We start from the raw sequence: 27,775 nt of genomic DNA, 5'->3' as shown, positions 1-27,775 counted from the left end.
ACATGTAACCGCCCGTGGCCATAACTCTGAGCGGCGTGACATGTAACCTGTCCGTGGGGCCATAACTCCCAGTGGTGTGACATGTAACCTGTCCGCGGGGCCCGGGGCCATAACTCCCCGGTAACCCCTCCTCCCCACATAGTTTGCTCAGGTAAAAGCCGGCAGGAATGCTTCTTCACACTCCCATCAGCCTCACCCGGCGTTAGACGTTCCAGCTGCACAGAAGAGGCACGTCGGAGGCTTTATCAGAAGCGAGCACCGGAGGCAAGGTGAGGGGTCCCGGGGTAACAGGCAGGTTCACGGCCCGCGAGATACGGATCAGCAGAACGTGATGGCGCAAGATATAAACCCAATAAATATCCCAAACGGGGTAACCTCACCCCAACCGCAGCTTAACTCTACAGACGGGGGCCGCGTTATTGGGGATGAACGCTGCGGCTGCGGGGATGAAGGCTGCGGCTGCGGGGATGAATGCTGCGGCTGCGGGGATGAAAGTGTTTACAATGAACAGTTTGTTGACTTTTGGGGGATTTATATAAATATGATATAACATGCCGCTGATATGTAATAACGTGAATGAGGAGTTCTTGGCGCGTGGCGATTGGGCTCTGGAAGGCGCGTGGGTCCGTGGCGCAGGTCCGGGGGCCCCGTCCGCTGCATTCATACATATATTCCCAATTAGAATTGAAAGGATCGCAGGGAAGTGTCCTGCGCTGTAATCTGCAGCGTTCACACATTGTTAAGATTCCTGCATCGTCACGTCCAAACAGATCCCGGATCCGCTTAGCGTCTCAACACGCTTTAAAGGAGCCCGTCCGACCCCGGCCCCCTCAACGATGTGTCTCCACCTTGGCTTCATAAACACATTCAGTATCCAGCTGTCTGAATGTAACGAGAATCGGGAAACAATAATAACGAGTTCTAACTCTCCAGGAACTGCGATTGGCCGTCTAACGCCCAATCACAGCTCTGCTTTGTGTTAAGGACACAGAGGTCTCACGTTCATTTGTATTATTAATTCACTAATTACTGGCTTTATTATTTCTTTATGGTTATCAGAGAACAAGATGTCTCTTTACAGTTTTGGGACGGACCCCATATCCTGCCACGCGTGGAACAAAGACCGTTCGCGTAAGTGAACACGGCTCTAACAAAGAGCCGGGGAGAAATCATCAATAATTCCAACAGAGAGGCGTATAAATAATCAATAATTATAAAAAAAATAATGCATTCAAGAAACTGAAGGTTAGAGGTAAAAAGTGATTCTGTGAAATGATTGAAAAGTGGTGCAATAACCATAGCAACCGATGGAATGTTCCAATCAGCTGGACCCTTCTGATGGTTTCTATGGCAATCAGATAACATGTTTTCTTGTTACTTTCACGTCCGAAACCGCGTTTTTTTTTCTTTTCTCTTGAACAGAAATCGCCATCAGTCCGAATAACGAACTTGTGCAAATTTACCAGAAAGCGGACAACGAGTGGAGGAAGATCCACGAACTCTCCGAGCACAACGGGAGGGTCACAGGTGGGCAGCGAACGCGCGCCGATGGGGGTCCCAGAGCCGGGGGCCGCGGTAAGGCAGAAGGGGAAGCGCTCTCCCCCGGGCTCGCTAATGAAACGTCGGGGAGCCAGTAACGGCGGCTTTCATTGGGCATTGTTCGGACCTGCGCAGAATCATCATTAGCGTACAAACCCTCCTTGGCTCTGTTGTTTTGTGTTACATAGTAACACAAGTCCTTCAGGTCCTTGGCCGTTGACCCAGAAGTCTTGTTTTCTGGAGTACGTGCCGAGAAGCAGGAGTTAGTTTTCTGTGAATGTCCGCAGGCATTGATTGGGCCGCCAACTCCAACCGCATTGTGACGTGCGCCGCGGATAGGAACGCCTACGTGTGGACCCTAAAAGATGGCGTCTGGAAACCAACTTTGGTTCTGCTGCGCATTAACCGGGCCGCCACCTGCGTCAAGTGGTCGCCGCAGGAGAACAAGATCGCGGTGGGCAGCGGCTCCCAGACCATCTCCATCTGCTACTTCGAGAAGGAAAACGATTGGTGAGTCCGGAGGCTAATAGCCTCATCAATAAAAGCGTAACCGGGGATGTTTTCAGATCGTTACCGCCGTTACCCAGAGCCCCTAAAGGCGTCACCAAACTGTTCTATCCGCTCCCGGCAGGTGGCTGAGCAAACACATCAAAAAGTCAATCAAATCCACCATTCTCGGCCTGGCGTGGCACCCCAACAACGTCCTGCTGGCGGCCGGAAGCAGCGATTTCCACTGCAGGTAACACAAGGGGATTGACGGAGAGTCAAACCGGGAGAGCGACGTATAACACAGACTGAGTAAATAAAAATAAAGCCCAAATGAGGGGAGATTCTCAAACATATTTTGGCTTTTTTTTTTTAATGAATAGCCTGTGTTTGGATCTTTTAACCCCGCGCATGTTCATCGGCTTCTCCCATAGAATTTTCTCAGCGTACGTGAAAGAAATCGAAGACAAGCCGAGTCCCAACCTGTGGGGGGCGAAGATGCCGTTTGGAGAGCTCCTGTACGAGCGGGCAGAGAGCGGCGGGTGGGTGCACAGTGTCTGCTTCTCGCCAAGCGGTCAATACCTCGCCTGGGTCGACCACAACAGCTCGGTGAGCATCGCGGATTCAACACAAGATAAAATGTAAGTAACTCAGAAGGGGGCTGGAAGTTGGGGCCGTCGGGGACGTCGGGGCCACCGGCGAAAGTTTTATAATAAGAGAAAATCATTCTCTTGGCATCTTGGGGTTGGGGGTTCAGCCTCGTAGCTGCCCCTTTCCTGGGCACATTATACCGTAAAGCACAAAGAGATCACTTATCGGACAGCGAGGAGGAATAAATCTGGTGCATGGGGGGGGGGGGTCTTGGCAAAACCGTTGGGATGAAAGATACTGTAACTTTTTGTTCTTTCGCACGAGGTTGTTCTGGGTGACGGGTTGTCTTCTGCTCGATCCGGCGTACATCGATGCGTGCGTTTGGTGAATGCTTTATGTTTTATATAATAGATATTAGATAAATAAAATGTAGCTTTCCGCACAATATGCTAGATGTTGCATTTTGGGAAGAAAATATAAAATTGGTTATATTCCAAATGAAGCCAATTTAAGGTTGGAGCCCCCCCCCAATGCTGAAGCACAGGGTAGTTGCGGGCGAGTGACGGGGGGTAAAAAGCCGCCCCCTCTCAATAGACGGCCGTGACCTGAAGGTAAATGAGGTGCAAAGCGAGCGGCGGCCCCCGTGCCCTTTCCTGGCAGCGCCATGCTTTGAGTGGAGAGGCTTCCGGCCCCCCCGGACTGGATGCGATGTGCGTGCGCCGTCCACCTGTTCACGGACATTTCCTGCCTTCTCTGTTTCAGAGTGACTCAAACGAGGACCGAGTTCCTGCCCTTCCTGACCGTTCTATTTGTGAATGAAGCCCAGCTTGTCGCCGCTGTAAGTTTATCTTCCTGTGATCCCGTTGGCGTGGAACCTGTTTTGATGGCACGCATCCATCTGTAGCTCAAATAATCCCCGGCTGTAAGATGGGCGGGAACGATTAGGGTTTGCCGGTAGTTTTCCCAGCTGTTGTGCCCCCCCTTTTTTTGACTTGGGGTTCACTTTTTTCTGGGGTTCACCATGTCTAATTTATTCAGATGAAACCTGAGGAGAAACCAGAAGCTCCCAAGTCCTGTTAAGCCAAGCAGAGCCGCCGCTACGAAGCGTTTAACCTGATTGCGAAGGAACTCGGAATTCCTACAGAGTTCCGCTAAACCCCCGCAGATCTCCATAGGGGTCCCTGAGACCCCCAGCTCCCCACAGGTCATACACGGGACCCCGAAGCACTCTGTAGGCATCATCTCTTTACCGCTGTTACCGAGTCCTTATAGCAGTAGTAAAAAGCTTGTGTGTCACGTACCTAAAAAGAAAAAACTTCTGTTCCCTTAAGGGCCACAATTGCTCCCCCTTCCTCTTCTCGTACTCCGGCCCCGGAGTCCTGGAACTTAGCGGTAAATTTGATGCCCAGAAGCAGAGTTCAAAATCTTCGCTGTCCGCCATGCAGCATTTCCGAAACCTGGACAAGAAAGCGGCCCAGGAGAGCGACGCCAGCGAGGTGGACTCTCTGCACCAGAACAGCATCAGGTCAGGAGACATGTGGCAAACTCACTGCAAAAACTGCCCCCGCCTCTGAGTGAAATAATAAACGGGGCATTTATTTTCTGTAACCGGCGTGGACGTTTAGGAACCGCGTATCTCTGTCTTCGTACTCATTACAGACTGGAGATGACGCTGGCTAATACAGTATTGAGTCAGGATACTGATATCGGGATCCATATCCTCTCATATAATAATTAAAGGGACCGGTCAGGGCCCCGCCAGCGATGAATGCGTATTAAAGGGACCGGTCAGGGCCCCGCCAGCGATGAATGCGTATTAAAAGGACCGGTCAGGGCCCCCGCCAGCGATGAATGCGTATTAAAGGGACCGGTCAGGGCCCCCGCCAGCGATGAATGCGTATTAAAAGGACCGGTCAGGGCCCCCGCCAGCGATGAATGCGTATTAAAGGGACCGGTCAGGGCCCCGCCAGCGATGAATGCGTATTAAAAGGACCGGTCAGGGCCCCCGCCAGCGATGAATGCGTATTAAAGGGACCGGTCAGGGGCCCGCCAGCGATGAATGCGTATTAAAGGGGCTGGTCAGGGCCCCGCCAGCAATGAATGCGTATTAAAGGGACCGGTCAGGGCCCCGCCAGCGATGATTGCTTATTAAAGGGACCGGCCAGGGCCCCGCCAGCAATGAATGCGTATTAAAGGGACCGGTCAGGGCACCGCCAGCGATGAATGCGTATTAAAAGGACCGGTCAGGGCCCCCGCCAGCGATGAATGCGTATTAAAGGGACCGGTCAGGGCCCCGCCAGCCATCGATGCGTATTAAAGGGACCGGTCAGGGCCCCGCCAGCGATCGATGCGTATTAAAGGGACCGGTCAGGGCCCCGCCAGCAATCGATGCGTATTAAAGGGACTGGTCAGGGCCCCGCCAGCAATCGATGCGTATTAAAGGGACCGGTCAGGGCCCCGCCAGCAATCGATGCGTATTAAAGGGACTGGTCAGGGCCCCGCCAGCGATGATTGCTTATTAAAGGGACCGGCCAGGGCCCCGCCAGCAATGAATGCGTATTAAAGGGACCGGTCAGGGCACCGCCAGCGATGAATGCGTATTAAAAGGACCGGTCAGGGCCCCCGCCAGCGATGAATGCGTATTAAAGGGACCGGTCAGGGCCCCGCCAGCCATCGATGCGTATTAAAGGGACCGGTCAGGGCCCCGCCAGCGATCGATGCGTATTAAAGGGACCGGTCAGGGCCCCGCCAGCAATCGATGCGTATTAAAGGGACTGGTCAGGGCCCCGCCAGCAATCGATGCGTATTAAAGGGACCGGTCAGGGCCCCGCCAGCAATCGATGCGTATTAAAGGGACCGGTCAGGGCCCCGCCAGCGATCGATGCGTATTAAAGGGACCGGTCAGAGCCCGGCTAACGAACGCTGTAATTGCTTTAATATTCATTCCTTTACCTGGAATAAGAACAAAAAATACTTATTTTGGTGAAAAGCTGCAGCTCCAGATTAATCCTTCCGGGCGTTTAAAGTCAGCGATCACATGCTTTATGACTTTACTGCTTCTAACCATGATCTTTCTCGCCTTCTCGCAGCCACTTACTGGCCGTGGACGGAGAGCCCTCCGACGTGACGACCGTTAGCAGCACCGGGATGGACGGCGCTCTGGTCATCTGGAACACAAAGGTGATTTAAACGCACGCAGAGGGAGCGCGGCCTCATCCTGGTATCCGGTCAGTGAAACGGTTAATACTCAGAGCCTAACCGCGACCTCCTCGTGTTACAGCTCTAATGTGCAGCAGAACAGCGGCTCTCTCTCCGGCCCTCCGGACGGACGTGTGACAGTAAGAGGAGACGGGGCATGCCACACAGAAGCGCACATGAGATAAGAATTCCTCACCGCGGCCAACTTCCGGAGCTTTACAGACAGGGGCCAGAGTCCAGCAACCGCAAGATCCTAAACGGGGCCCAAATCCGGCGGCTCTCTGATGCCGGATTCCTCCTCAAATATGGTATCGGCGGCATGCGCAGCCGCAGATGCGTCTCGTGGTTTTCTGATGTTGTTTTTGCTGTAAATGGATATAAAAGTACATAAACATCCAGAATCGCCCGCTTCTGTGATCACGACACAAACTGGGTAACCCTTTGCACGCCAGAGGGGTGTCATACATTACATTAAACGTCAAACCGCTGCCAAAACCGGGTACATTTCGTACGTTTGGGGTTCTTATGGTGTCAGAGTCCCGCGGCGCTTGGGTTCACCCAGCGTCTGATGCATAGACAGAAACCCAAAGAGGGGGCGTATTACCCCATATGCTGGCCCATCCAATCAGAGGCTGCTGTGTCCCTGCTTGATGATGTCACTGATTGCTAAGCATGACACAATCCCAGACGCCATACTGCAAAGCTCATTGGGGCGTATTCGTAAAGAGCGATTCTGGTGTGGGTTACTCTCTGTACAGCCATGGGGATTCCGCATCAGATACCTCGGGGGAGGTAAAGCTTGTGGTCCAGCTAAATGCCCCAAACCCTTGGGTATATCCTGGGGTACAGTATTAATCCAGCTCGCTCACCCTAAACGGGGTTATTATTCCAAAATCTTGAATGAGTTTCGGTGAGAGGTGGGGGGATTGGGGGGCGAAGCGCTGTGACGCCCAAAGCAGTCTGCCCCGTGCTGCGGCCATGGGGTATCCCAGTATGCACCTCTCTTAGTCCTCCTCATTGCCTGCTTTCAATGTTTTATAACTTGTGAAGAAAACAGGAAGTAGGAGGAGTTACAGGTGAGTGCCCAGAGCGCCTCATCTCTCATATTAAAACCGCCATATGGGGTTTCCCCAAAACACACATTTTTCCTGCTCTTTACCTTTTTTGTCACGTTTTATAAATAAAGGGGTTATGGGAAGTCCTGGGGTTTGTTTCCATCCAGAAATATAAAGGGAAATCCTGCAGTCTACCCTGTACCCAGACGGTGCCCTCGGGGCTGCCGCTACCCTGCTCTGGGCAATACAGCCGGGTATCCTACTCTCCTGCACCAAGATGGCAGTCCTTGGCTTCATGCCAGGGGCCGACTTATTTTCAGGGACTTGCCAAAACAGCCAATCATGTGCTTACCTCATGCCGGCTCGGCTAATCAGAAGTGGCCCTGTTGGAAAAGAGGCAGGTCATAGTGTGCTCTCTCTGACAGTCCCGTGACAGGTATTAGAGGGCAGATTGCCATAGCGCGGCGCTGATTGGCTCTCAATGGTATCCGTCAGCCAATAGGTGCCGGGAAAGATGCACCGTTGATGAACTGGCCAATCAGCAGAGATGTGGGCGGTGCTGGGCGCTCAGCTGCTTTCTGTTTACGTCCGCTGTGGCGGATGCTGAGTGACCGGGAGCCGAGGGCTGGAGTGCGGCCCGAGGAGCAAAACCAGGAATGGAGGCCGGACTCAGTGCGGGAGAGGGAGCGGACGGAGCAGCCGCGAACATCTGCTGCTTGAGCTACAACCAGGACTGCACGTGAGGGCCCGGGAGAAAGGGAGGGGGGGGAGTACTGTGCCAGGCTGGGGGAGAAAGGGAAGGGACTGTGCCAGGCTGGGGGAGAAAGGGAAGGGACTGTGCCAGGCTGGGGGAGAAAGGGAGGGGACTCTGCCAGGCTGGGGGGAGAAGGAGGGGACTGTGCCTGGCTGGGGGGGGAGAAGGAGGGGACTGTGTCTGGCTGGGGGGGAGAAGGAGGGGGCTGTGCCAGGCTGGGGGCAGGGGGACTGTGCCAGGCTAGGAGGGGGAGAGAAGGAGGGGACTGTGCCAGGCGGGATGTGAGATGTGTCAGGCCTTTTTTTTGGAGTGGGGGTGCAGTTCTCACCCGGGCTGGATGAGGGTAGTTTGAGCCGGCAGAGAATTTACCCTGGGTACGGGGCAGCTGGCACGGCGGGATGTGTGTGCCACGTTGGGCCCCCGTGTTTGTGTCACCACAGCAGCAGATCAGCGTGTTGGGGCCGCGTCCTCAGGTGCCAAACAGCCACCAAAGCGATATAAAAGTGTAAGTGAGCAGCAGACGGCGTCGGCAAGAGCCCGAGCTCTCCGCGTGGTTAATGGCGTCTGCTGCCCCGGGATGCCAAGAGCTGACGCTCTATGGTGAGAGCGCGTTGGACCCGCTCGTCCGGCCGGCGCTCAGTGAAGTAAGAGAGCTGGAATGTCCTCCCCTGCCGGGTGGCAGCGATTACTCATCTCTCGGCCCTGCGGGACGGTGGATAAATTACTACTGGGTGTTTCTAATTAGTGGCCCCGAGCTGAGTCAGGGTAAAAGTGTGAGGACAAGTGCGCTCACTCAATGAAGACTCACACCGGGGGTATCCACTCGCCCCCTCCCTTCACCCGGGTGACAGACCCTTCATGACCGCGTCAGCGTGAGGCAGGTCGTCACGGTAACGGTGCCGGGACTTTAAAATGAAAAACAAACCTTCCGGACCCGCGGCTCGGCCCTCCCCGGGGGTCGCGGGGTTGGCGTGTAAATGGCGGCGCGTCCGGGGAGCGTGACGTCGGAGCGAGCGGGCGCTCTCATTCCCGGTATCGTAGCTGGGGTTTTCTTTGAATTGGGGTGCAATTAACTTAACAGCTTGGGCTTAGAAGACGTCGGGTTGAGCGCCACCTCGTTGAGATCCTGCCATGAATAATCCACGCGCCCCTGGCGTGTCCCCTTTGCTGCGTGACGCGCCATTAAAGCAGTCGTGGCCACCAGATGAGCCCCGGATGTGTCCCAATAAGCAGCGCGCACCTCGTTGTAACGTCTTCGCCCGATCCCGTATCACGCAGGACGGGGAGGAATAAGAATGGGCTTCTGGGACATTGCAGATAAGTGCAGGGTTGACCGGTAGCGGCCATGGCTTTGCCGGTGCGATGGGCAGCCGTCCGTTGGCCGGTTTGGGGGACGGTGTAACAGTTGCCGTGGTGACTAATCCGTATTGCCGTTTGTACCGCAGGTCCCTGGCTGTCGGCATGAAGTCCGGATACAAGCTCTTCTCTCTGTGCTCCGTGGACAAGCTGGACATGGTCCACGAGAGCTGTAAGTGATGTCTCGGTGTATGAGTGAGAGTGCGTGTCCTGCCGGGGGCCGCGCGGTGCCCCCCGGGGTAAGTGATCTGTGACGGTATAATACCCCCGGGGTAACGGCTCTCCTGTGGTCTGTAGATGAGATCTCGGACGTGTACATCGTGGAGCGTTTGTTCTCCAGCAGCCTGGTCGTGGTCGTGAGTCGCAGCAAACCGCGCCAGATGAACGTCTTCCACTTCAAGAAAGGCACCGAAATCTGCAACTACAACTACTCCGCGAACATCCTCTCCATCCGGCTCAACCGACAGGTAACGCCGCCTCCGCGCAGCCGCAGGTCCCGCCTCCGCCCAGCCGCAGGTCCCGCCTCCGCCCAGCCGCAGGTCCCGCCTCCGCGCATACAACGCTCTCCTCCTTCACCTAAACACAGAATGCGTGGTGTAGGCATTCTGGGGTATATCTGGTTGATTACCGCCCCCGCTCGGCTGCAGATCTTCTCACTGTTTCTCTGTTTGCCCCCAGAGGCTGGTGGTCTGTCTGGAAGAGTCCATTTACATCCATAACATCAAAGACATGAAACTCCTGAAGACGTTGCTGGACACCCCGCGGAATTCGTCGGGTAAGCTCTCAGCCGTTATTGCCTCTCCTGGGATGGAGTTCCCTGTCTGCACCTGCCTGTCTTTTCAGCCCTGCTGGAGGGTTGTTGTCTTCTGCAGCGTTAATGCCTCTCTCTCTGCCCCTCTCAGGTCTATGTGCCCTCTCCATTAACCATTCCAACTCCTACCTTGCGTTTCCCGGCAGCTCCTCGGCGGGTGAGGTCTTACTGTACGATGCCAACAGCTTGGTAAGTCTAACCAGCCGGTCGCCGCGGGCGCTCACCGGCAGGCAAAACGGGGTCATTGTGGGACGCTCACCGTCGGGCAAAGCGTGGTCGCCGCGTTTAATAAAAGCCGTAATGGGTCACCGGCGCCTCGGGTTGGGGTCTCTGCGTGGAAAGCGGATCCCCGGCGGGTGACGGATTTCCTCCTTTTTTAAAAACAATCTTTTTGTGTCACAGAAAACCGAATGCACGATCCCGGCCCACGACAGTCCGCTGGCTGCCATCGCGTTTAACTCTACAGGAACAAAACTGGCCAGCGCTTCCGAGAAGGTAACGGCTCGTGGGTGAGCGGTGCGCGCGGGGTGAGGCAGGGGCCGCCGATGCGAGAGGGGTGAGGTGGGGGCCGCCAATGCGAGAGGGGTGAGCCATGCGCGCGGTGCCGCCATCTGTCACGTGTCATACAGATAACAGCTTCTCCGTTCCAGGGCACCGTGATCCGGGTCTTTTCCATTCCAGAGGGGCAGAAACTGTATGAGTTCAGAAGAGGAATGAAGAGGTGAGTGAGAGGGGTCCGGCGTCTCTCTCCCCCCCGCTTGGTGGTCTCTCTCCCCCCCGCTCGGTGGTCTCTCTCCCCCCCGCTCGGTGGTCTCTCTCCCTGGCTGTTCTGTGGGGTCTCAGCCGTTCTCCTTTCAGGTACGTGAGCATCGGCTCGTTGCTGTTCAGCACGGACTCCCAGTTCCTCTGCGCCTCCAGTAACACCGAGACCGTCCACATCTTCAAACTGGAACAGTTTCCGGAAAGGTGGGTAAAAGCCCCGCTGCGGAGACTTGGTGCACCTGGAGGGGGTAATTCACAGACCCCCCACAGACGGCATCAACCCCCCTAGAGGCTGATGAGATGCGCGTGTGGACTGGCGGCTTGGTTGCCGCTGATTGTAGCCCACGATTACCGTAACATAAAGCGCCAGCATAGGACGTCACGTCGTATCCTCCATCTCCGGCGCAGCGCCTGCTCCCTCATCCATAGAAATTCAGCCGCAGGGCTGTCCTGGCTTGTAAATGGTTAATGTAGGCTTTAACCTAATGCAAATGAGGAAAAAAGGAGCAGCTTGCACGGCGGTCTCTCCGTCGATTAACGGGCCGTGGCGAACATTTGTTTGTCCTTTTTGGAGGAGGCAGATGGATCCTCCCCGTCTGGACGCGGCGGCGTCACTCGCCGCGCGGCTTTAGTTTTTTCCGTTGTCTGTCGTATCTTTCTGGTCTCTGAAGTGAAATAAATCTGCCCGGCGGCGGCTCCTTTATGAGAAGAATGTGTTGATGGCCCTGCATGCGCAGTAAAGGGGACAGGCGTGCCGTTTGCCACTAGGTGGCGCCAACGCATCAGCTAACCGGCCGCCGGCACCTATCCAGAGGACGGGGTAATTCCTGCTCCGAACGAAAAGGGCGGTAAATCAGCAGGAAGCGCAGAGATCTCAGCGGCTCCTCCGTGTCGCCTTCGCAGGTCGGAAGATAACTCGTCGTGGACGGGGTACGTCGGGAAAATGTTCATGGCGGCTTCCAACTACCTCCCGGCCAAAGTATCGGACATGATGAACCAGGACCGGGCCTTCGCTACGGTGCGCCTGCCGTTCTGCGGACAGAGGAACGCGTGTGCGCTGGTCACGTAGGTATCAGGACGGCCTCGGTCTGTCGCCGTTGCTGCCGGACGCCGCCGCTGATCGCCATTTCTGTGTTTCAGGATACAAAAGCTGCCGCGGCTCCTTGTGGCGTCCGCCGGCGGCCATCTCTACATCTACAACTTGGATCCGCAGGACGGAGGAGAGTGCGTTTTAATCAAGGATCGTAGGTGAGTGCTTTAAGTACGGCGGCCGCTGGAAGACGCATCCGCCCGGACTTCCCTGCGCGCTTCGGGAAGAGATTCAAAGTAGGATCGGGATCGGGGGGGGGGGCAGATCCGCGTCAGTAGAATGGGCTTCCCGTGTTTGAGATCCGGTGGATCCATCATGGCAGGGGATCTCTCTGGCCTCATGACGAGACTATGCGGAGCGCTGCTTTAACTGAAGGTCCGATCATCTTCCAAATTAACGAACCTGCTTTTTTTCCTCCCCAGTCTAATTGACTCCGGGAAGTCGGAGACGGACAGAGGGCGTGAAGCGGAGGTTCCTGCACCCGTGTCCTACGCTGCCTCCCTGGCCCGGCCGAGCACCGCTTCCTCCCCATCTACGGTTGCCGGTAGATGTGCGCACATGCGCAGTATTCCCTTTCCTCTTGCCCCGGCCGGCTGTATCCGCAGATCTATCTCGCTCCTCTAACGTATCTCGCTCCTCACCCTTCTCTCCCTGTCGCCGCGCAGGTTACTCGGAGGACGGCGGCACGCTGCGCGGGGAACTTATTCCGGAACACGAGTTCGCGGACGGCCCCGTGCGCCTGGACGACGAGAGAGAATTCCCCCCTGTGAGCATCCAGAGCCCCTAAACGGTAGCCGGCGGAAGGGCCACATGCCCCCCCACGGGAGCCATTTACCCCGGAACGGTGGCTCCGTGACAGTGTGCCGGCCGCCGCGCTTCGGTGCGGTAAAGACATTGTGATGGGCTTCACGGCGAGGAAGTCGGTGCAGGCTGCGGTTGTGGCTGCGGTTGTGGCTGCGGCTGCGGTGGGAACGTTCACGGCCCGTTAGGACGGCTGCGCGTTAGAAAAGCGGTTTTAAGACTAATTTTTACTCCTTTCTAGTAATAGAATTAACACTTCGCTGATGGGTTCAACGCCTTAAACGCGGAATATACGGCCCCTGGATTTATTGCATGTGCCTTGGGATATGGGGGACGGGCCGGGGAGGGAAGAGTTAACCGTACTGTAATGTACAGAGGATGCGTGCGCCACGTGTCCGTCGGGGGCCGCTCTCAGTGTTATTAGTTAACCGGGAAATGGGGAAGATAATTGGGCTGTTTGTGTTATTTTAGGAAAGAATAAGCTACTTCGCACGGAGCGTCTCAAAGAGCGCTTTGTGGGTAATTAAAGCTGCCCTGGGGGGTATTTTCGTGAGCTGACGAGAAAACACGGTACTGTCGGGGGGGGGTGATGTTTTTGGACAAACATCCCGCAACGAAGGTGTCCTTCAGAATAACAAACCCGGCGCGTTTCATCTCCGCATCGGCTGGCAGGGAACCCGGTCACATGATGATGTTGGTGACATATTGTCCCTTGGTCCGGGGTAGGAGCCAGATTCCCCGGGGGTCCGGCTGACATATTGTCCCTTGGTCCGGGGTAGGAGCCAGATTTCCCTGGGGGTCCGACTTGATTGGAAGGGGGGGGTTGCGGGGAAAACGCATCACCGGAGTAGAGGCAGGAGATGGCGGCCGGGCCGCGGTGGGTCCGCGAAGGTCTGCCCGCTGTATGAGGGTCTTGGCCATTATAGAGGGGGCGAGGGATCTGGGGGGTACTGGAATCCAGTATGAAGCTGCCCGATCCATTAACACCCAATCGCTTTCCTCCCCGCGATTCCATCGGCGAGGACAGCGCTGGCCGCGCATCTTTTAAGTTCTTTTAGAGAGACCCTCTTATCTGAGGCCACGGGAACCCTTCGTTCGCTGGACCGGCGAAACTCTATCATCGCGTTTGGTGTTTTGGGGGATATTCTGGTGTTTCTTCTGGTGTCCGGTAACATTATGCGGGGGCCGTCTCCGGCACAGCGCCGCGGACACAGTCAGTGTTTTTCCGAGCCGGGGGAGGAAAGTTTTGTTTCGCGGAGCCGGGCCCCACTAGTGTTTTAAAATTTGTGGCTCCCAGACAGGGGGTAGAGGAGGGGGCCGGGGCCGCTGTCCGTGAGCCGCCGGGGCTTCCGTTACACCCACCGCGTACTCGCCGGTACTAACATGCGCACGGAGCCGTGTAGAACGCGGCCGGGGACAATAAGGCAGTTCTGTTTTGATTTTGGTAGATAAGTTTGTGCCGCGGAAGTCAGAAGGTCCGAGACGACGGGCCGTGACGTGGAGCCGGGGGCCGACGCTGCAAGATTGGGGACATGCGGAGGATCGTCGCGCAGGCAGCCGCTAGAGCAATCGATTTAGGGCGAGGAGGGGGGGGCGTATATTATGGCGTCAAAGAAAGCGCATTGTGATATTTATCCTTTTCTAGAAATGGTTTTCTTTAATTTATGCTGTTTTTCTGTATAAATGTACATCTAGGAGAGCCAGAATATATCTAAATGTATGAATTTTAGTTATAAATACCAGTATTTTATCCCCACAAAAAGCATTTTACATGGAATGCAAAAAAAAAGAAATACATTGTGGATAAATAAAAGGTTTGCATCAAACGCCGCGCGCCGTCACACGTAGTTATTGCCGATGGCTGCAGTTTTGTCGTAAGAATGTTTTTGTCCTTTTTTTTTTTTTTACCAAAACTCCCGGTATTTAGCGCCCGTTCTGGGCAGGAATCTGTTACTCACCCGGCGAAAGCGTCCGTTCTCCGTGAAAAGGCTGGAAACGTGGAAGGAGCCGGCCTGGGAAAAGCGCCATGAAGAAGCCGCGTCCTCGGCACACAATGAGCGCCGCCAGCGCACCGGCAGACGACGACCGCTCTCTGTGTCCTGGGATCTCCTGGGATCTGCTCTATAGAATGGATCACAATACTGTACAGGAGATCTTCCCGGGATCTATAAAGTGGGATCTGCTCTATAGCCCTGATCACAGTACTGTACACAAGATCTCCCCGGGATCTATAAAGTGGGATCTGCTCTATAGCCCTGATCACAGTACTGTACAGGAGATCTCCCCGGGATCTGCTCTATAGCCCTGATCACAGTACTGTACAGGAGATCTCCCCGGGATCTATAAAGTGGGATCTGCTCTATAGCCCTGATCACAATACTGTACAGGAGATCTCCCAGGGATCTATAAAGTGGGATCTGCTCTATAGCCCTGATCACAGTACTGTACAGGAGATCTTCCAGGGATCTGGTCTATAGCCCTGATCACAGTACTGTACAGGAGATCTCCCCGGGATCTATAAAGTGGGATCTGCTCTATAGCCCTGATCACAGTACTGTACAGGAGATCTCCCCGGGATCTATAAAGTGGGATCTGCTCTATAGCCCTGATCACAGTACTGTACAGGAGATCTCCCCGGGATCTATAAGGTGTTGCGTAACCGATGCTGTGTAGTAACGCAGGCGTGGGTGCGGCGGGGTGAAGGCACTCGGCACAGAACACTGTATCTTTATCTGCCGGTAGATAAGTGTTTTCCTAGAAAGCGTCTAAAGCCGGCAGCGAGTCGGCCCCCGCGGCCAGGGTCGCTTACCAGGCATCGCGTTCTGCTTCAGTTCGGTGAAGAGGCGTTGTGATTGTGAAGCTGCAGCTGGCTGCAGCGGCAGGCGACGTGCGCCGGGTCACAGCACAGAGCGGCGGAGCTTTGCCGAGAGTAATCCGCCACGGACACGTTGTCTGCCAGGACGTCCGCGGAGAGACTCTCGATGGCTTTCGTCAGCTCGGGCAGCACCGCCAGATACTCCTCGCTCCTCGGGTCGAGCGCGTCGGCTTCCTGCGGGTCTCGCTGCAGGTTAAACACCAGTGGCGGGTCGTGGTGGCGCTCTGGCCCCAGGCGGCCCCCGCAGGACAACGCTCCCCCTGGATTTAAATAAAAAAGCGTTCAGTGACAGTAAAGCCCGTGACGACTTCAAAGCGGAGACAAGCAGCGCGGCGTTACCCGTGGTATAAAATCCCTTGTGCCGGTCCACGCGCACCGCGGCTATCTGCCCAAAGCTGCCGGCCGCCCCGCTGTTTGGGTGATAAAGTATCTGGAGAGAGAGAGGGGGGAGAGAGGGGCAGTTATGTATCATGCAGCGGCAACACAGAGAGACACGGGGGGATCACACAGAGAGACACGGGGGACCACACAGAGAGACACGGGGGACCACACAAACAAGGGGAGGAATAAATCGCCAGGTCCGCTCCCTGCGAGTTCCCTGACGCGTCCGGGGAATGCCGTGTCCTCGGTTCCTGGAAAGCGGAGGCTGTTCCCGGCTGTCTAACGCCGTCACGCGAGTCTCTCGCTTACCCTGTGACCGGCCCGGGACCGGCCACGCAGAACGTCCGACACGTCTTTGCCGTCAAAGCGTCTGCCGGTCGGTAAAGCCGCGTCTGCCAGAGACGCCAAGGTGGGGAATACGTCTAAAAGGCTGAAGGAGAAGCAGCTGTTAGCCGGAGCGACAGAGATGTTATAAGTGCAGATATAACGCGAGTGACCCGTGATAATCCTCCAGGACTGGGACCGGCAATGCAGAAACACAATCCCTGCTTGCAAACAGGTGGCCCAACACATGGATTTATACCCCGGCTAAGCAGTGATGGAGCGGTTAATGTTCGTAAAGATGGCCGAACCCCGTTTGTGGCTGCTGTGGTTTACTGGGGGCCGTGTTGTTATTACTGGCTTGGCACTGGACGGACTGCTACTAAACCAGACGGCAGTAAGTGGCTTTAAAGCTCTCTATTCTGACGCCAGCACAATAAACAATGGCGTGAGCGGCCACGGGCAGCGTCTGGGCGCGGGAACAGTCTCGGCCTTTGTGTTCGCAGAGACCCCGCTAAACAAACATCGCCTGAACCGGCACGCCGAGGCGGCAGCGAGACATCACTGCCGAGAGGCGGCGGCGAGACATCACTGCCGAGAGACGGCAGCGAGACATCCCGCACCGAGCAAGAGCGCAGAAATCACTGCCGAGAGACGACAGCGAGACATCACTGCCAAGAGACGGCGGGGAGACATCCCGCACCGAGCGAGACATCCCCGCACCGGGCAAGAGAGCAGACATCACTGCCGAGAGACGACAGCGAGACATCCCGCACCGAGCAAGAGCGCAGAAATCACTGCCGAGAGACGGCAGCGAGATATCCCCGCACCGAGAGCGCTCTGAACACGGGGTCTACAAAGCCGGGGCAAATAAGGGGCTGCGGGATTTTTTTGCCAGGTTGGAAAGAGGCAATTATTGGCTTCCAGGGTTCTTTGGCCCCAGAAATCCACCGAAGGGCCCGTTACGGTGACACGTGTAAGTCCGTGTTACAGGTCATGCTTCACACGTGATCTGATCTGGCCAGACAAACATGACCTTGTAACACGTTCCAGCTGAACAAGCGGAGATCGCGGGAATCCGTGGACACGGCCAGAACCCGGCGCCCCGAGCGGGGCGCATAAAGCATTAACCCTCATGCTCCCAGACCGTTGTACTCGTCTGGTTAGCGCTGCTCCCCGTACCTCAGCAGGGCTGCGCTGGTGACGTTCCGCGGAGTACTCTCCGGCCAGTAGACCACGGCTGGAACGCGATGGCCGCCCTCCCACGTGGTCTGCTTCGCGGAGCTCCCCCCTAGAAACGCAGGACATGGATAAAATGTTACACGTATGATCGCCCCCAAACCACGCAGCAACGCGCGCCCCGGCACAGAGTGCCCCCCCGAGCTAGGTCAGCGCTTAATGACGGAGTGCGTGGCCCTGCCACGTAACACCGATCCCTGCAGCTCTATTCATATAGAATCTTCCGGATTCTAGAGACGGGATCATCGGAACCCGGCGAACGTTCTCTGACACGGAACATCTAGAACTCATTACAAGCCCCGAGACCGCCTTGCGAGACATCATTCCGAGGGACCCACAGCCCTGGGATATATGTAGGCACCAAATATGCCACGCGGCTACCTTGGCGTTTTTCTGATTCCGTGTCACGTGTTAACCGGGGGCAGGAACCGGGGACAGGAACCGGGGGCAGGAACCGGGGGCAGGAACCCGGGGCAGGAACCGGGGCAGGAACCGGGGGCAGGAACCGGGCGCAGTGCATTTCTTACATCGTATACAGAAACAGAATCCCAGCCCCGGCTTTAGTCATAAAGTACGAGGGTTTGCACCTTGCCTGGTCTGCCACGCGCCCACAAACGGCCCCACGCTTCCCGCCAAGTCACATTTCTGAGCCCACGGTCCGTTGTCACCTGCATTATTTGGGAATATCGAATATCCACTGATCAGGCTTTCATTTTCTTATAAATATCCAAGATTATTATGATAATAATGATATTAATAATAATGATAAATGATATTAATGATAATAAATGATATTAATAATAATGATAAATGGTAAAGATAAATGATATGAATGAAAATAATGATGATACATTATATTATTGATAAATGATAATAAATGATGATAAATGATAATTATATTAATTATAAATGATATTAATGATGATAAATGATAATGATATTAATGATAAATGGTATTAATGATAATAATAATGGTATTAATGATAATAAATGATATTAGTGATAAATGATATTAATGATAATAATAATGATATTAATGATAATAAATGATAATGATATTAATGAGAAATGGTATTAATGATAAATGATATTAATGATAATAAATGGTATTAATGATAATAATAATGATATTAATGATAAATGGTATTAATGATAATAATAATAATGATATTAATGATAATAATGATATTAATGATAATAAATGATAATAAATGATATTAATGAGAAATGATATTAATAATAATAAATGATAATGATATTAATGAGAAATGGTATTAATGATAATAAATGGTATTAATGATAAATGATATTAATGATAATAAATGATATTAATGAGAAATGGTATTAATGATAATGATATTATTGATAAATGATATAAACGATAAATGATAAGACACCTGCGGCCGCGGTTACCTGTGAACCAGAGCAGGGTGTTGGTGCGCCCGGCGCTGAACGCCTCGGCTCTTATCTGCTCCACCATTAGATCCATCTGTCGCAGGCCGGCAGAATACGGCGTCGGGGGTCCCGGCCCCGCGGAGAGCGGCACGTGCATGTGAGCCAGAGCCACGTACAGGAAGAACGGCTGACCGAGGCCGCTGCATGTGAAACACAAAAACCGCTATGACGAGCAGGGAAGCATTCGAACAGACCTCCAGCAACCAAAGGGTTACGAGACCACGGAGAGGCACCGATTCCACAATCCGGCAGCCCGGGGGGCTCAGCCCATCCTGCCCCCAGCAGGATCCACAGACGCTGGGCTAGGTGCCTTGTCCCAGGGTCGGACCACAGGTGGAGGTCCCGGGGACACAACGCAGCACACGGGAACCTGCGCGGCAAACACGCAAAACCCTCATACTGCACCAGATGCCACTATCTGCCCCGGCTGAGGCCACGAGCCAGCAGTGCTCATTAGTACAGCAGAGGTATCTAGACCTGGGGCCATAGCAGGGGGAGCAAGAAGGGTTAATCTGCAATATGAAGGGGCCGATGTATCCACACAATGCGCACATTAACACTCTCACTGCCACGAGCTCCTCACTCCCTCGTGGCTCCGGCTGTCATCATGTCCTCACACGACGTCCCGCGATGCCGGTCTGTCAGAGACGGGGAGATGTTTGACGAAGCTCTTTGGCACGAGTCGCCACCTGAACTTCTGCTGAGCGCAGCAAACGCGCAGCTTCATCCAGCCCACGGGAACGGGCCACGGCCGGAGAAAACCAGCAGGAAAGGTTTAGCAACGCCTGGGTTTGGGGACTCGCCCCTGGGCACGTGCCAAGAGCGCCGCCAGACACGGGATCTCATCTCCTCGGGATTATGAGAAATCACTCACGTCGCCTCGTTCATGAAGTCCGTGGCTTTGCGCACATACGTGGCCGGCAGACTGCTCAGGGTAACCGGCTGCTCCACGATCGCCGAGTTCTCCATCAGAGGGAGCGCCAGGTCGGTAAAGCACCCTCCTCGCCGGCTGCGGGACAAACGCCAGGTTACATGAATAGTGAGACGGTAAACCCCACGGGTCGTTACTAACACCACCGGCGGCCTAATGGCCACAGAACGTCCTTCCAGCCCTCTACAGGGTACTCAGGGCCACCAGTAACCAGCGCAGGTCTACTAAATGGCGCGCTAACCTCAAGGAAGTCAACGGATGTCTCCAAGGGTAGAGGAAACACAAAGTGTTCCAAAGAGCTGGCGGTCTTATCACCGTAGCAACCAATGTAGTGGTCCAATTCCATTTCATTCAGTTGCTATGGTGATAAGACCCCAGTTAAACAGGTATCTTGGCGTGTTCAATGAGTTCCTGCACCCACAATACATAACACATCACTTTATACCTTCCCCGCGTCTCTGGGGGCATAGGGCACGGGGGGCACGGGGGGAGGTCGTATCCTGGGTGGTCCGTGCAGCCCATATCATTGCTATACGGGATCCCGTAGAAATAATCAAAACCTGGAACAAGGAAACAACGTCAGATAAATGAAGTAAAAGCCCCAGACCTGCCCCGGGGGGGTGGGGTACGTAGCACCCGGGTACAGAGTACTAAAGACTGTACACAGGGTCATGTGACTCCCCTATAGAAACCCTCAGTATGGAGCCCACCTCATTCCAGGCTTACCGCGGAAGTTGGGGTGGTATCTGCCGTGATGCCCCAAGTGCCATTTACCTGAAAATAAAAAGCACACGGTTCTACGCATATTCCGGGCTGCGTGCATGCGCTAGAAACGTCGCAGGAATCGCGCAGGGGGTCCGAGACGGCTCTCGGTACCGGCCCAAACTCTACCTATAAGCCCCGTCCTGTAGCCAGCTTGCTTTAAAACGTCGGCCAGGGTGGTCTCATTGAGGGGCAGCCCGCCGACCGAGGTCACGGCAAAGTTGTGGGTGACCCCGTTCCGAATTCCCAGTCTCCCGGTAAGCAGGGAGGCGCGTGACGGGGAGCAGGCGGAGGCAGCCGCGTGGAAATCCACGAAACTAAAAAATTAAATAAATAAATAAACGATTATTGGTAAAAATGCAGCTTTGCATAAAAACACGACGGCGACCTCTTCCCGCAGAACTCCCGGATGATTTAAACCTGTCCTGATCCGGCCCGCCTGGGCCGTGGCTCTTATCTGCTGGTTATCTGCTACATCCTCTTCGTAAATAATGTTTTTTAAACACATTCTCATAATATTGGTTTAGATTTCTGTATCCCCGACGAGAACGAGGCGTCTGCGCCGGGGGGGTGGGGGGGCGACCGCGCTTCATTTTCCCCACACGCCGATTTCACGCTGGTTGCAGTGAGTGGAACCGCACACAAAGGGGCCACACATGTGCGCTAACAGGGGGTCCCTGTGTTATCCCAGACCCCGGGGCTCAGACGTTCACATCGAACAGAAGAAACAAGTCAGGCAAACCCCAAGGCGGCTCGAGAAGGAAGTCTCATGATATCTTTTCCTAGATCAGGACTCTTCCGACCACCGAGGACCACGCGGTGAAAACGTTCATTTCGCTGGATCGAGAGGACAGAATAAAGGAGGCACCCCGGGGAGAAGAAAGGCCGGGGTCGGCCATGTGCTAGATTTATGAATTAAACTCTGCTGGGTCACCGGACACCGGGCTCTGCCTCCATATACGTCGATTATACGGAGCTCCATTTACGTCGATGAGAACAGAAGAAATGAAAGAGCAGCCGTAATTACCGCATTCCCTCGGAAGCCATTCTGTCCAGGTTCGGAGTATCCGACGTAGACCCCGCCACGTTTGCACCGAGATCTCCCCAGCCGACGTCGTCTGCTAGAATCACCACGAAGTTCGGCTTTTCTGCGCGGCTGGAATCTGGAACCCAAACGCGGAGAAAGCAGCAGAAAAGGATCATCCCCAGCAAAGGCTTCGCGAGGACGGGCGCAAGCGGCATGTTTGGGGACGGGCGAGCGGCCTCGGATCCGGCGGGAGCGAGAGAACCCGCAGCGACGGGACAGCAACAGGGCCGGAATAAACCAGGATCCTGAAAAAATAAAGAACCGGGGTCAATGCGTTCAATATTGGGGGCATTTCACTAAACTCTAAGATGATGGGAAAGGGTTTCCCGCTTTACACCCATTTGGGACGCAAGCAATCATTTTTGGCCAAAAACCCAGCGTGATCCGGTATATGCGGAAACGAGCGATATATGCCACGTAACGCCGAGGCATCGAGTCCGCGGAGCTCACACTCTCCTTACAGACAGAGAACCGGCCGTGAGCTGATCGTCGAGGAGAAGCTCCCGGCAGCCTGCCTCTTCTGCGTCGGTGTTCGGTACGGCAGCCGGCGTCTTCCTGTAACGGGGGACCGATCGGTTATCATATACAGAGCGTTACGTGCCGGACTTTGCCACGGACCGAGGGGATTGCCGTGACGCAGCCGATTCGTTACGTGGGACAGTGCTGGTGATAAAAGTTAATGTTCCGAGACGAGTCGCCCCGAAGTAACACGGAGTTCTGGCACTCGGGGTTACGGCGAGGGATGTTTTGCAGATTATTTTGCTGCGTCCGCACTTAGAAGGGCCGCTGTCCCAGTTGGGACTAACAAGAAGGCAAAGAGCACCCGACGCTTGAGTAACCACGGCCAACATCAAAGACCAACCTGATCCGGAGCTTGTGCAAGAGTTCCGACGGGCAGCTGGCCGGGCTGTGTAAATATTACGGGCCGTTTATACACGGCAGGTGATACCTGCCCCATCAAAGCGTTCTTTTATTTCTTTTGTAGATGTTGTTGGTCTCACAATCGCCAAAAGCAACACAGCAGCGGGCCGGCCAAATAACAATCGGCATCTGTTTACCGAGTCGGCCGGCACCTGAAGATCCGCGTCGATCCTCGTCCCTCCTCCTATACATTTTACTTTTCTTCTACCAAGTAACTCTGGCGACAGAAATAAAGTGGTTACTGGGGCTGTTTGGCTGGAGAAAGTCTGGTTGAGTTGCCCGAGTTCACGTCTCCATAACCCCCCCCTCCCCATCATTTTGGGACTTGATGATGGAATGAGTCGGGGTATGACATCATATCCACCGGGCAACAAAATCCCCTTAAAATAAATGGCTGCGGCTACCGCTTTCAAGTAACCTTCACTGCTCCCTGGGAGCCGACCCGGAGGAGGCGACCCGCGCAGGTTTTCCTGCCCGCGCCGGCACGTAGGGTGAGGTTTACCGGTGGCAGAAAACCCCTAGCACTGTTTTACGTCCCGGAATAACGTGGAGAGCGGCCGGCAGATAGACATCTGTCTTTCCAAACGCTCCCGCGAGATGAGATAAGAGACAGCTGCGCTCCTGCGCATGCTTAGCGAGCATCCCCTGAAATACATTAACACTGCGTATAACGCGCCCCACGCTGGCTACAGCACAATAAGGGGAGGAAGAACACGAGACACCGTGATTTGTGGCAGTCCTGAGACGTGAGGTGGCCGGAGCTGGAGCGCCATTGTCTGGTTTGTGGTGTTGCTTTGTCAGAGTGACGGAAGAGACGACGACCCCCCCCATGACAACAACTAACCGGTTCCCATTAATAGAGAGGGATTAACATCAGGTACAAAGCTCGGCTTCTCCGAATCCAGAGGACGCTTCTCTGAAAGGAATTCCACGCGTCACGCCTGTGTCTGCAGCTCGAGGAGGGACCGTGTTTACACGCACACGGCTGTTGATGTTCAAGGGCCCTTCTCCATATCAGGAACATTTAACTCATTGGCAGCCAGGCACGCCTCGCAGGCAAATCGCAGGAGGGAGGCGACGGATGTCCGGAATTCAAACAGATTTGGTATATGGTGATAGGAGTTCTAGTGCTACCTAACCCATCCTCCCCCCGATTCCCGACATGTACCTCACCCAGCCTCCCCGATTCCCGACATGTACCTAACCCTGCCTCCCCGATTCCCGACATGTACCTAACCCTGCCTCCCCGATTCCCGACATGTACCTAACCCAGCCTCCCCGATTCCCGACATGTACCTAACCCTGCCTCCCCGACATGTACCTAACCCTGCCTCCCCGACATGTACCTAACCCTGCCTCCCCGACATGTACCTCACCCAGCCTCCCCGATTCCCGACATGTACCTAACCCTGCCTCCCCGACATGTACCTAACCCAGCCTCCCTGATTCCCAACATGTACCTAACCCAGCCTCCCCGATTCCCGACATGTACCTAACCCAGCCTCCCCGATTCCCAACATGTACCTAACCCTGCCTCCCCGATTTCTGACATGTACCTAACCCAGCCTCCCCGATTCCCGACATGTACCTAACCCTGCCTCCCCGATTTCTGACATGTACCTAACCCAGCCTCCCCGATTCCCGACATGTACCTAACCCTGCCTCCCCGATTCCCGACATGTACCTAACCCTGCCTCCCCGATTCCCGACATGTACCTAACCCAGCCTCCCCGATTCCCAACATGTAACTAATCCGGCCTCACCAAATTCCCGACATGTAGATAATCCAGATCTCCCAATTCCTAATTGGACCTCTTATAGATTTAAATCCCAAAATATACCTCACGCAGGTGACCTGCGAGGGCCACACAATGTCACATGACTCTTTGGGCCAATCATATAAATACCAACAATCCCAATTTACCCAAAATTATTCAGAGGCTCCGAGCCACGTCGCAAACCTTGGACTTTATTTCACTTAATAAAAAGCTGCTAAAAGGGATTAGAAGACGTTTCTTTCTGCAGTAAACATCCTACTTAGTGATTTTCTTTAATAAAAACGATCTCGGGGGGGGGGGGATTAACGTGTTCACAGCGCGTGCCAACGCAGCCGGGACTTTAACGTGTGATATTACAGAAGAGCACAGACAGATCCGTATCACGGTAAACACACCGTTTGTCTCCGTATCACGGTAAACACGCCGTCTATCCCGGTATCACGTATCAGTCTGCAGCCCTGCAAGCGGGTCTCTTCTCCTAAACGGGGCTCATGTGACGGGATCCACGAGTCCCACGTCCACAGCTCCTGATTCCGAATCCCACGCGCTGCCCGACGCCTTCCACAAAACGCATCAGCCGCACAACGTTACTACTATATACAGCAGCCGGGAGGCCCGTCAACAATAAGAGACTTAACCCAAAGCTTGCTGGCCCCGAACACGTGCCCCCCCATATAACTTACTCCATCTGAACGGGTTTATATATAAAAGTACACATTATCACACGTAGCTACCTATGAAATGAGCAGTAGCCACGTGAAACATGCAAGTGGCAGGGTACCGTGTTTTGGAACCAGTAGGGGCCCAGCTCACACGAGTCAATGGAGTGCCACGGCCTCGGGGCGGCCAATTATTTCTGCCGTCAAAGTGAAGGAGCTGGAATGCCACGGGCCGTCGCCGCTAGCCTCGGATCTTTATGGGCAGACATTGCTGCCAACACAACTGTCTGGGGTCTGCCAGCGGCACCAAAGCGCTCTTCTGATACAAAGAACCCACAGAGCCAGACCACAACGCTGGTGTGGGGGGTCAACACATAAACGGCTTCACACATACACAGAAACACGCGGTATCAGCACCGATCCCACACCGGCTCTGTGCAGCGTCTGGGTCGTTGTGTCGGGAAGATGCCGGGTGGGATGAAGCGAAGCCACCAGGGAAATGAGTTACGCGGCGAAGCCAAGGAGCACTAATTCATTCATTAAGGAGACGGAGGATTCATTACACCGGGCCGGGTGCGGTGGGATGGCGCGGTCGTTACACCGGGATGGAGCGGTCGTTACACCGGGCCGGGTGCCGTGGGATGGCGCGGTCGTTACACCGGGATGGAGCGGTCGTTACACTGGGCCGGGTGCGGTGGGATGGCGCGGTCGTTACACCGGGATGGCGCGGTCGTTACGCCGGGTGCGGTGGGATGGATCGGTCGTTACACCGGGCCGGGTGCGGTGGGATGGATCGGTCGTTACACCGGGCCGGGTGCAGTGGGATGGAGCGGTCGTTACGCTGGGCTGGGTGCGGTGGGATGGCGCGGTCGTTACGCCGGGTGCAGTGGGATGGAGCGGTCGTTACACCGGGCCGGGTGCAGTGGGATGGCGCGGTCGTTACACCGGGCCGGGTGCGGTGGGATGGCGCGTCGTTACACCGGGATGGAGCGGTCGTTACACCGGGCCGGGTGCGGTGGGATGGCGCGGTCGATACGCCGGGCCGGGTGCGGTGGGATGGCGCGTCGTTACACCGGGATGGAGCGGTCGTTACACCGGGCCGGGTGCGGTGGGATGGCGCGGTCGTTACGCTGGGCCGGGTGCGGTGGGATGGCGCGGTCGATACGCCGGGTGCAGTGGGATGGCGCGGTCGATACGCCGGGTGCAGTGGGATGGAGCGGTCGTTACACCGGGCCGGGTGCGGTGGGATGGCGCGGTCGTTACGCTGGGCCGGGTGCGGTGGGATGGCGCGGTCGATACGCCGGGTGCAGTGGGATGGCGCGGTCGATACGCCGGGTGCAGTGGGATGGCGCAGTCGTTACACCGGGCTGGGTGCGGTGGGATGGCACGGTTGTTATGCCGGTTAGCACAATCCCAACACACCCAGCCGGAGTTATCTGCTTTTAAACCTTTGACCCACCGTGTAAGGAAACCTATTCTTATAACACAGCGGCGGTTAGAGAGCCTGCGCGGCATGATTCCTGCACCAGTTTATACCCCGAGAAGAGATTTGTCAAAAGCCTATAAAGAACACACGAGAACCGGCACCGGAGGCAGCTGGCGGGTCGCGGCATAAGCAGCCAGCCAAGCGGGGCAAACTTCTCTATAAACCCGAGACATGCCACGTAACGTGACACAAACGCGCCTACAAATAACACTCGGCCCACTGGGGGGGAGGTAACTCCGGCCAAGCTGCCCCCAGCTCTGCACCACCTCAGCGGGGAGGCCTTTCCTTAAATGTTCCTATAGAGTCGTTTAGAATCGATTTCATTCCCCGATTCTTTTGAAATCCTGAAAACCGGATAAATCGGACATCGTAACCCTTTGGTAGCCGGAGTGGTCCCGGTGACCCCCGTAGGTCTCCTCCTCACCTGTCGAGCTCTTCTCTCAGCCCTGGGGGGGGGTATATTTCTTCTTAGAAAGAGCCGATGCGCCCCGTCCTGATTCAAGGACGCGGACGGCTGCCGGGCGGCCTTGGACTGATCCGCGTGCGTTAAATCCTTTACCAGGAAACACGCGAGACGGCGACCCATCCGGCCCCCGCGGCCCAAGAGCCAGCGCTAAAACCCCGGCATCATCAGAACACCACTGCCACGCGTTTCACCTATACAGTCACCTCTACACACCTCATTATCTGCATCTATACAGCCGCCGCCACGCGTTTCACCTATATATACCTCATTACCGGCATACTTACAGCCGCCGCCACACGTTTCACCTATATATACCTCATTACCGGCATCCTTACAGCCGCCGCCACACGTTTCACCTATATATACCTCATTACCGGCATCCTTACAGCCGCCGCCACACGTTTCACCTATATATACCTCATTACCGGCATCCTTACAGCCGCCGCCACACGTTTCACCTATATATACCTCATTACCGGCATACTTCAGGCCGCCGCCACACGTTTCACCTATATATACCTCATTACCGGCATACTTACAGCCGCCGCCACACGTTTCACCTATATATACACCTCATTACCGGCATACTTACAGCCCCCGCCACACGTTTCACCTATATATACCTCATTACCGGCATCCTTACAGCCGCCGCCACACGTTTCACCTATATATACCTCATTACCGGCATCCTTACAGCCGCCACACGTTTCACCTATATATACCTCATTACCGGCATCCTTACAGCCGCCGCCACACGTTTCACCTATATATACCTCATTACCGGCATCCTTACAGCCGCCACCACACGTTTCACCTATATATACCTCATTACCGGCATACTTACAGCCGCCGCCACACGTTTCACCTATATATACCTCATTACCGGCATACTTCAGGCCGCCGCCACACGTTTCACCTATATATACCTCATTACCGGCATCCTTACAGCCACCGCCACACGTTTCACCTAT

General features: G+C 55.0%; 3 protein-coding genes across 4 annotated transcripts; 2 read left to right on the top strand and 1 right to left on the bottom strand.

The window, feature by feature from the left end:
- The first annotated feature begins 167 nt into the window (after positions 1–167).
- Positions 168–6,215, top strand: LOC128471351 (actin-related protein 2/3 complex subunit 1A-B-like). Its single transcript, XM_053453271.1, has 10 exons — positions 168–269; positions 1,060–1,131; positions 1,423–1,527; positions 1,827–2,049; positions 2,171–2,278; positions 2,460–2,666; positions 3,379–3,454; positions 3,948–4,141; positions 5,706–5,796; positions 5,897–6,215. The coding sequence occupies exons 2-10, from the start codon at positions 1,068–1,070 to the stop codon at positions 5,900–5,902; spliced, it is 1,074 nt and encodes a 357-aa protein (XP_053309246.1). The 5' UTR covers positions 168–269; positions 1,060–1,067; the 3' UTR covers positions 5,903–6,215.
- A 1,228-nt stretch (positions 6,216–7,443) lies between these two features.
- Positions 7,444–14,324, top strand: WIPI1 (WD repeat domain, phosphoinositide interacting 1). The gene is made up of 13 exons (XM_053453540.1): positions 7,444–7,608; positions 9,069–9,151; positions 9,277–9,446; positions 9,658–9,754; positions 9,882–9,979; positions 10,193–10,285; positions 10,441–10,511; positions 10,649–10,756; positions 11,456–11,617; positions 11,693–11,800; positions 12,065–12,186; positions 12,308–12,408; positions 13,892–14,324. The coding sequence occupies exons 1-13, from the start codon at positions 7,526–7,528 to the stop codon at positions 13,937–13,939; spliced, it is 1,344 nt and encodes a 447-aa protein (XP_053309515.1). The 5' UTR covers positions 7,444–7,525; the 3' UTR covers positions 13,940–14,324.
- Positions 14,325–15,041: 717 nt separating this feature from the next.
- Positions 15,042–21,681, bottom strand: ARSG (arylsulfatase G). Of its 2 annotated transcripts, XM_053453535.1 has the most exons (11): positions 21,435–21,681; positions 20,537–20,724; positions 20,372–20,419; positions 20,091–20,205; positions 19,589–19,723; positions 18,673–18,854; positions 17,847–17,927; positions 17,203–17,311; positions 16,009–16,129; positions 15,658–15,748; positions 15,042–15,578 (listed from the first exon to the last, which is right to left on the bottom strand). In XM_053453535.1, the coding sequence occupies exons 1-11, from the start codon at positions 21,647–21,649 to the stop codon at positions 15,271–15,273; spliced, it is 1,593 nt and encodes a 530-aa protein (XP_053309510.1). In that variant the 5' UTR covers positions 21,650–21,681; the 3' UTR covers positions 15,042–15,270. The 2 variants fall into 2 exon arrangements, with proteins under 2 accessions (XP_053309510.1, XP_053309511.1); XM_053453536.1 differs by lacking the exon at positions 20,372–20,419.
- Positions 21,682–27,775: the final 6,094 nt, after the last annotated feature.

This window comes from Spea bombifrons, chromosome 13 (assembly GCF_027358695.1).
Source record: "Spea bombifrons isolate aSpeBom1 chromosome 13, aSpeBom1.2.pri, whole genome shotgun sequence".
Classification (NCBI taxonomy): Eukaryota; Metazoa; Chordata; class Amphibia; order Anura; family Pelobatidae; genus Spea; species Spea bombifrons.
Note: the sequence above shows the minus strand (reverse complement) of the source record. Positions and strands in the feature narration are given on the sequence as shown.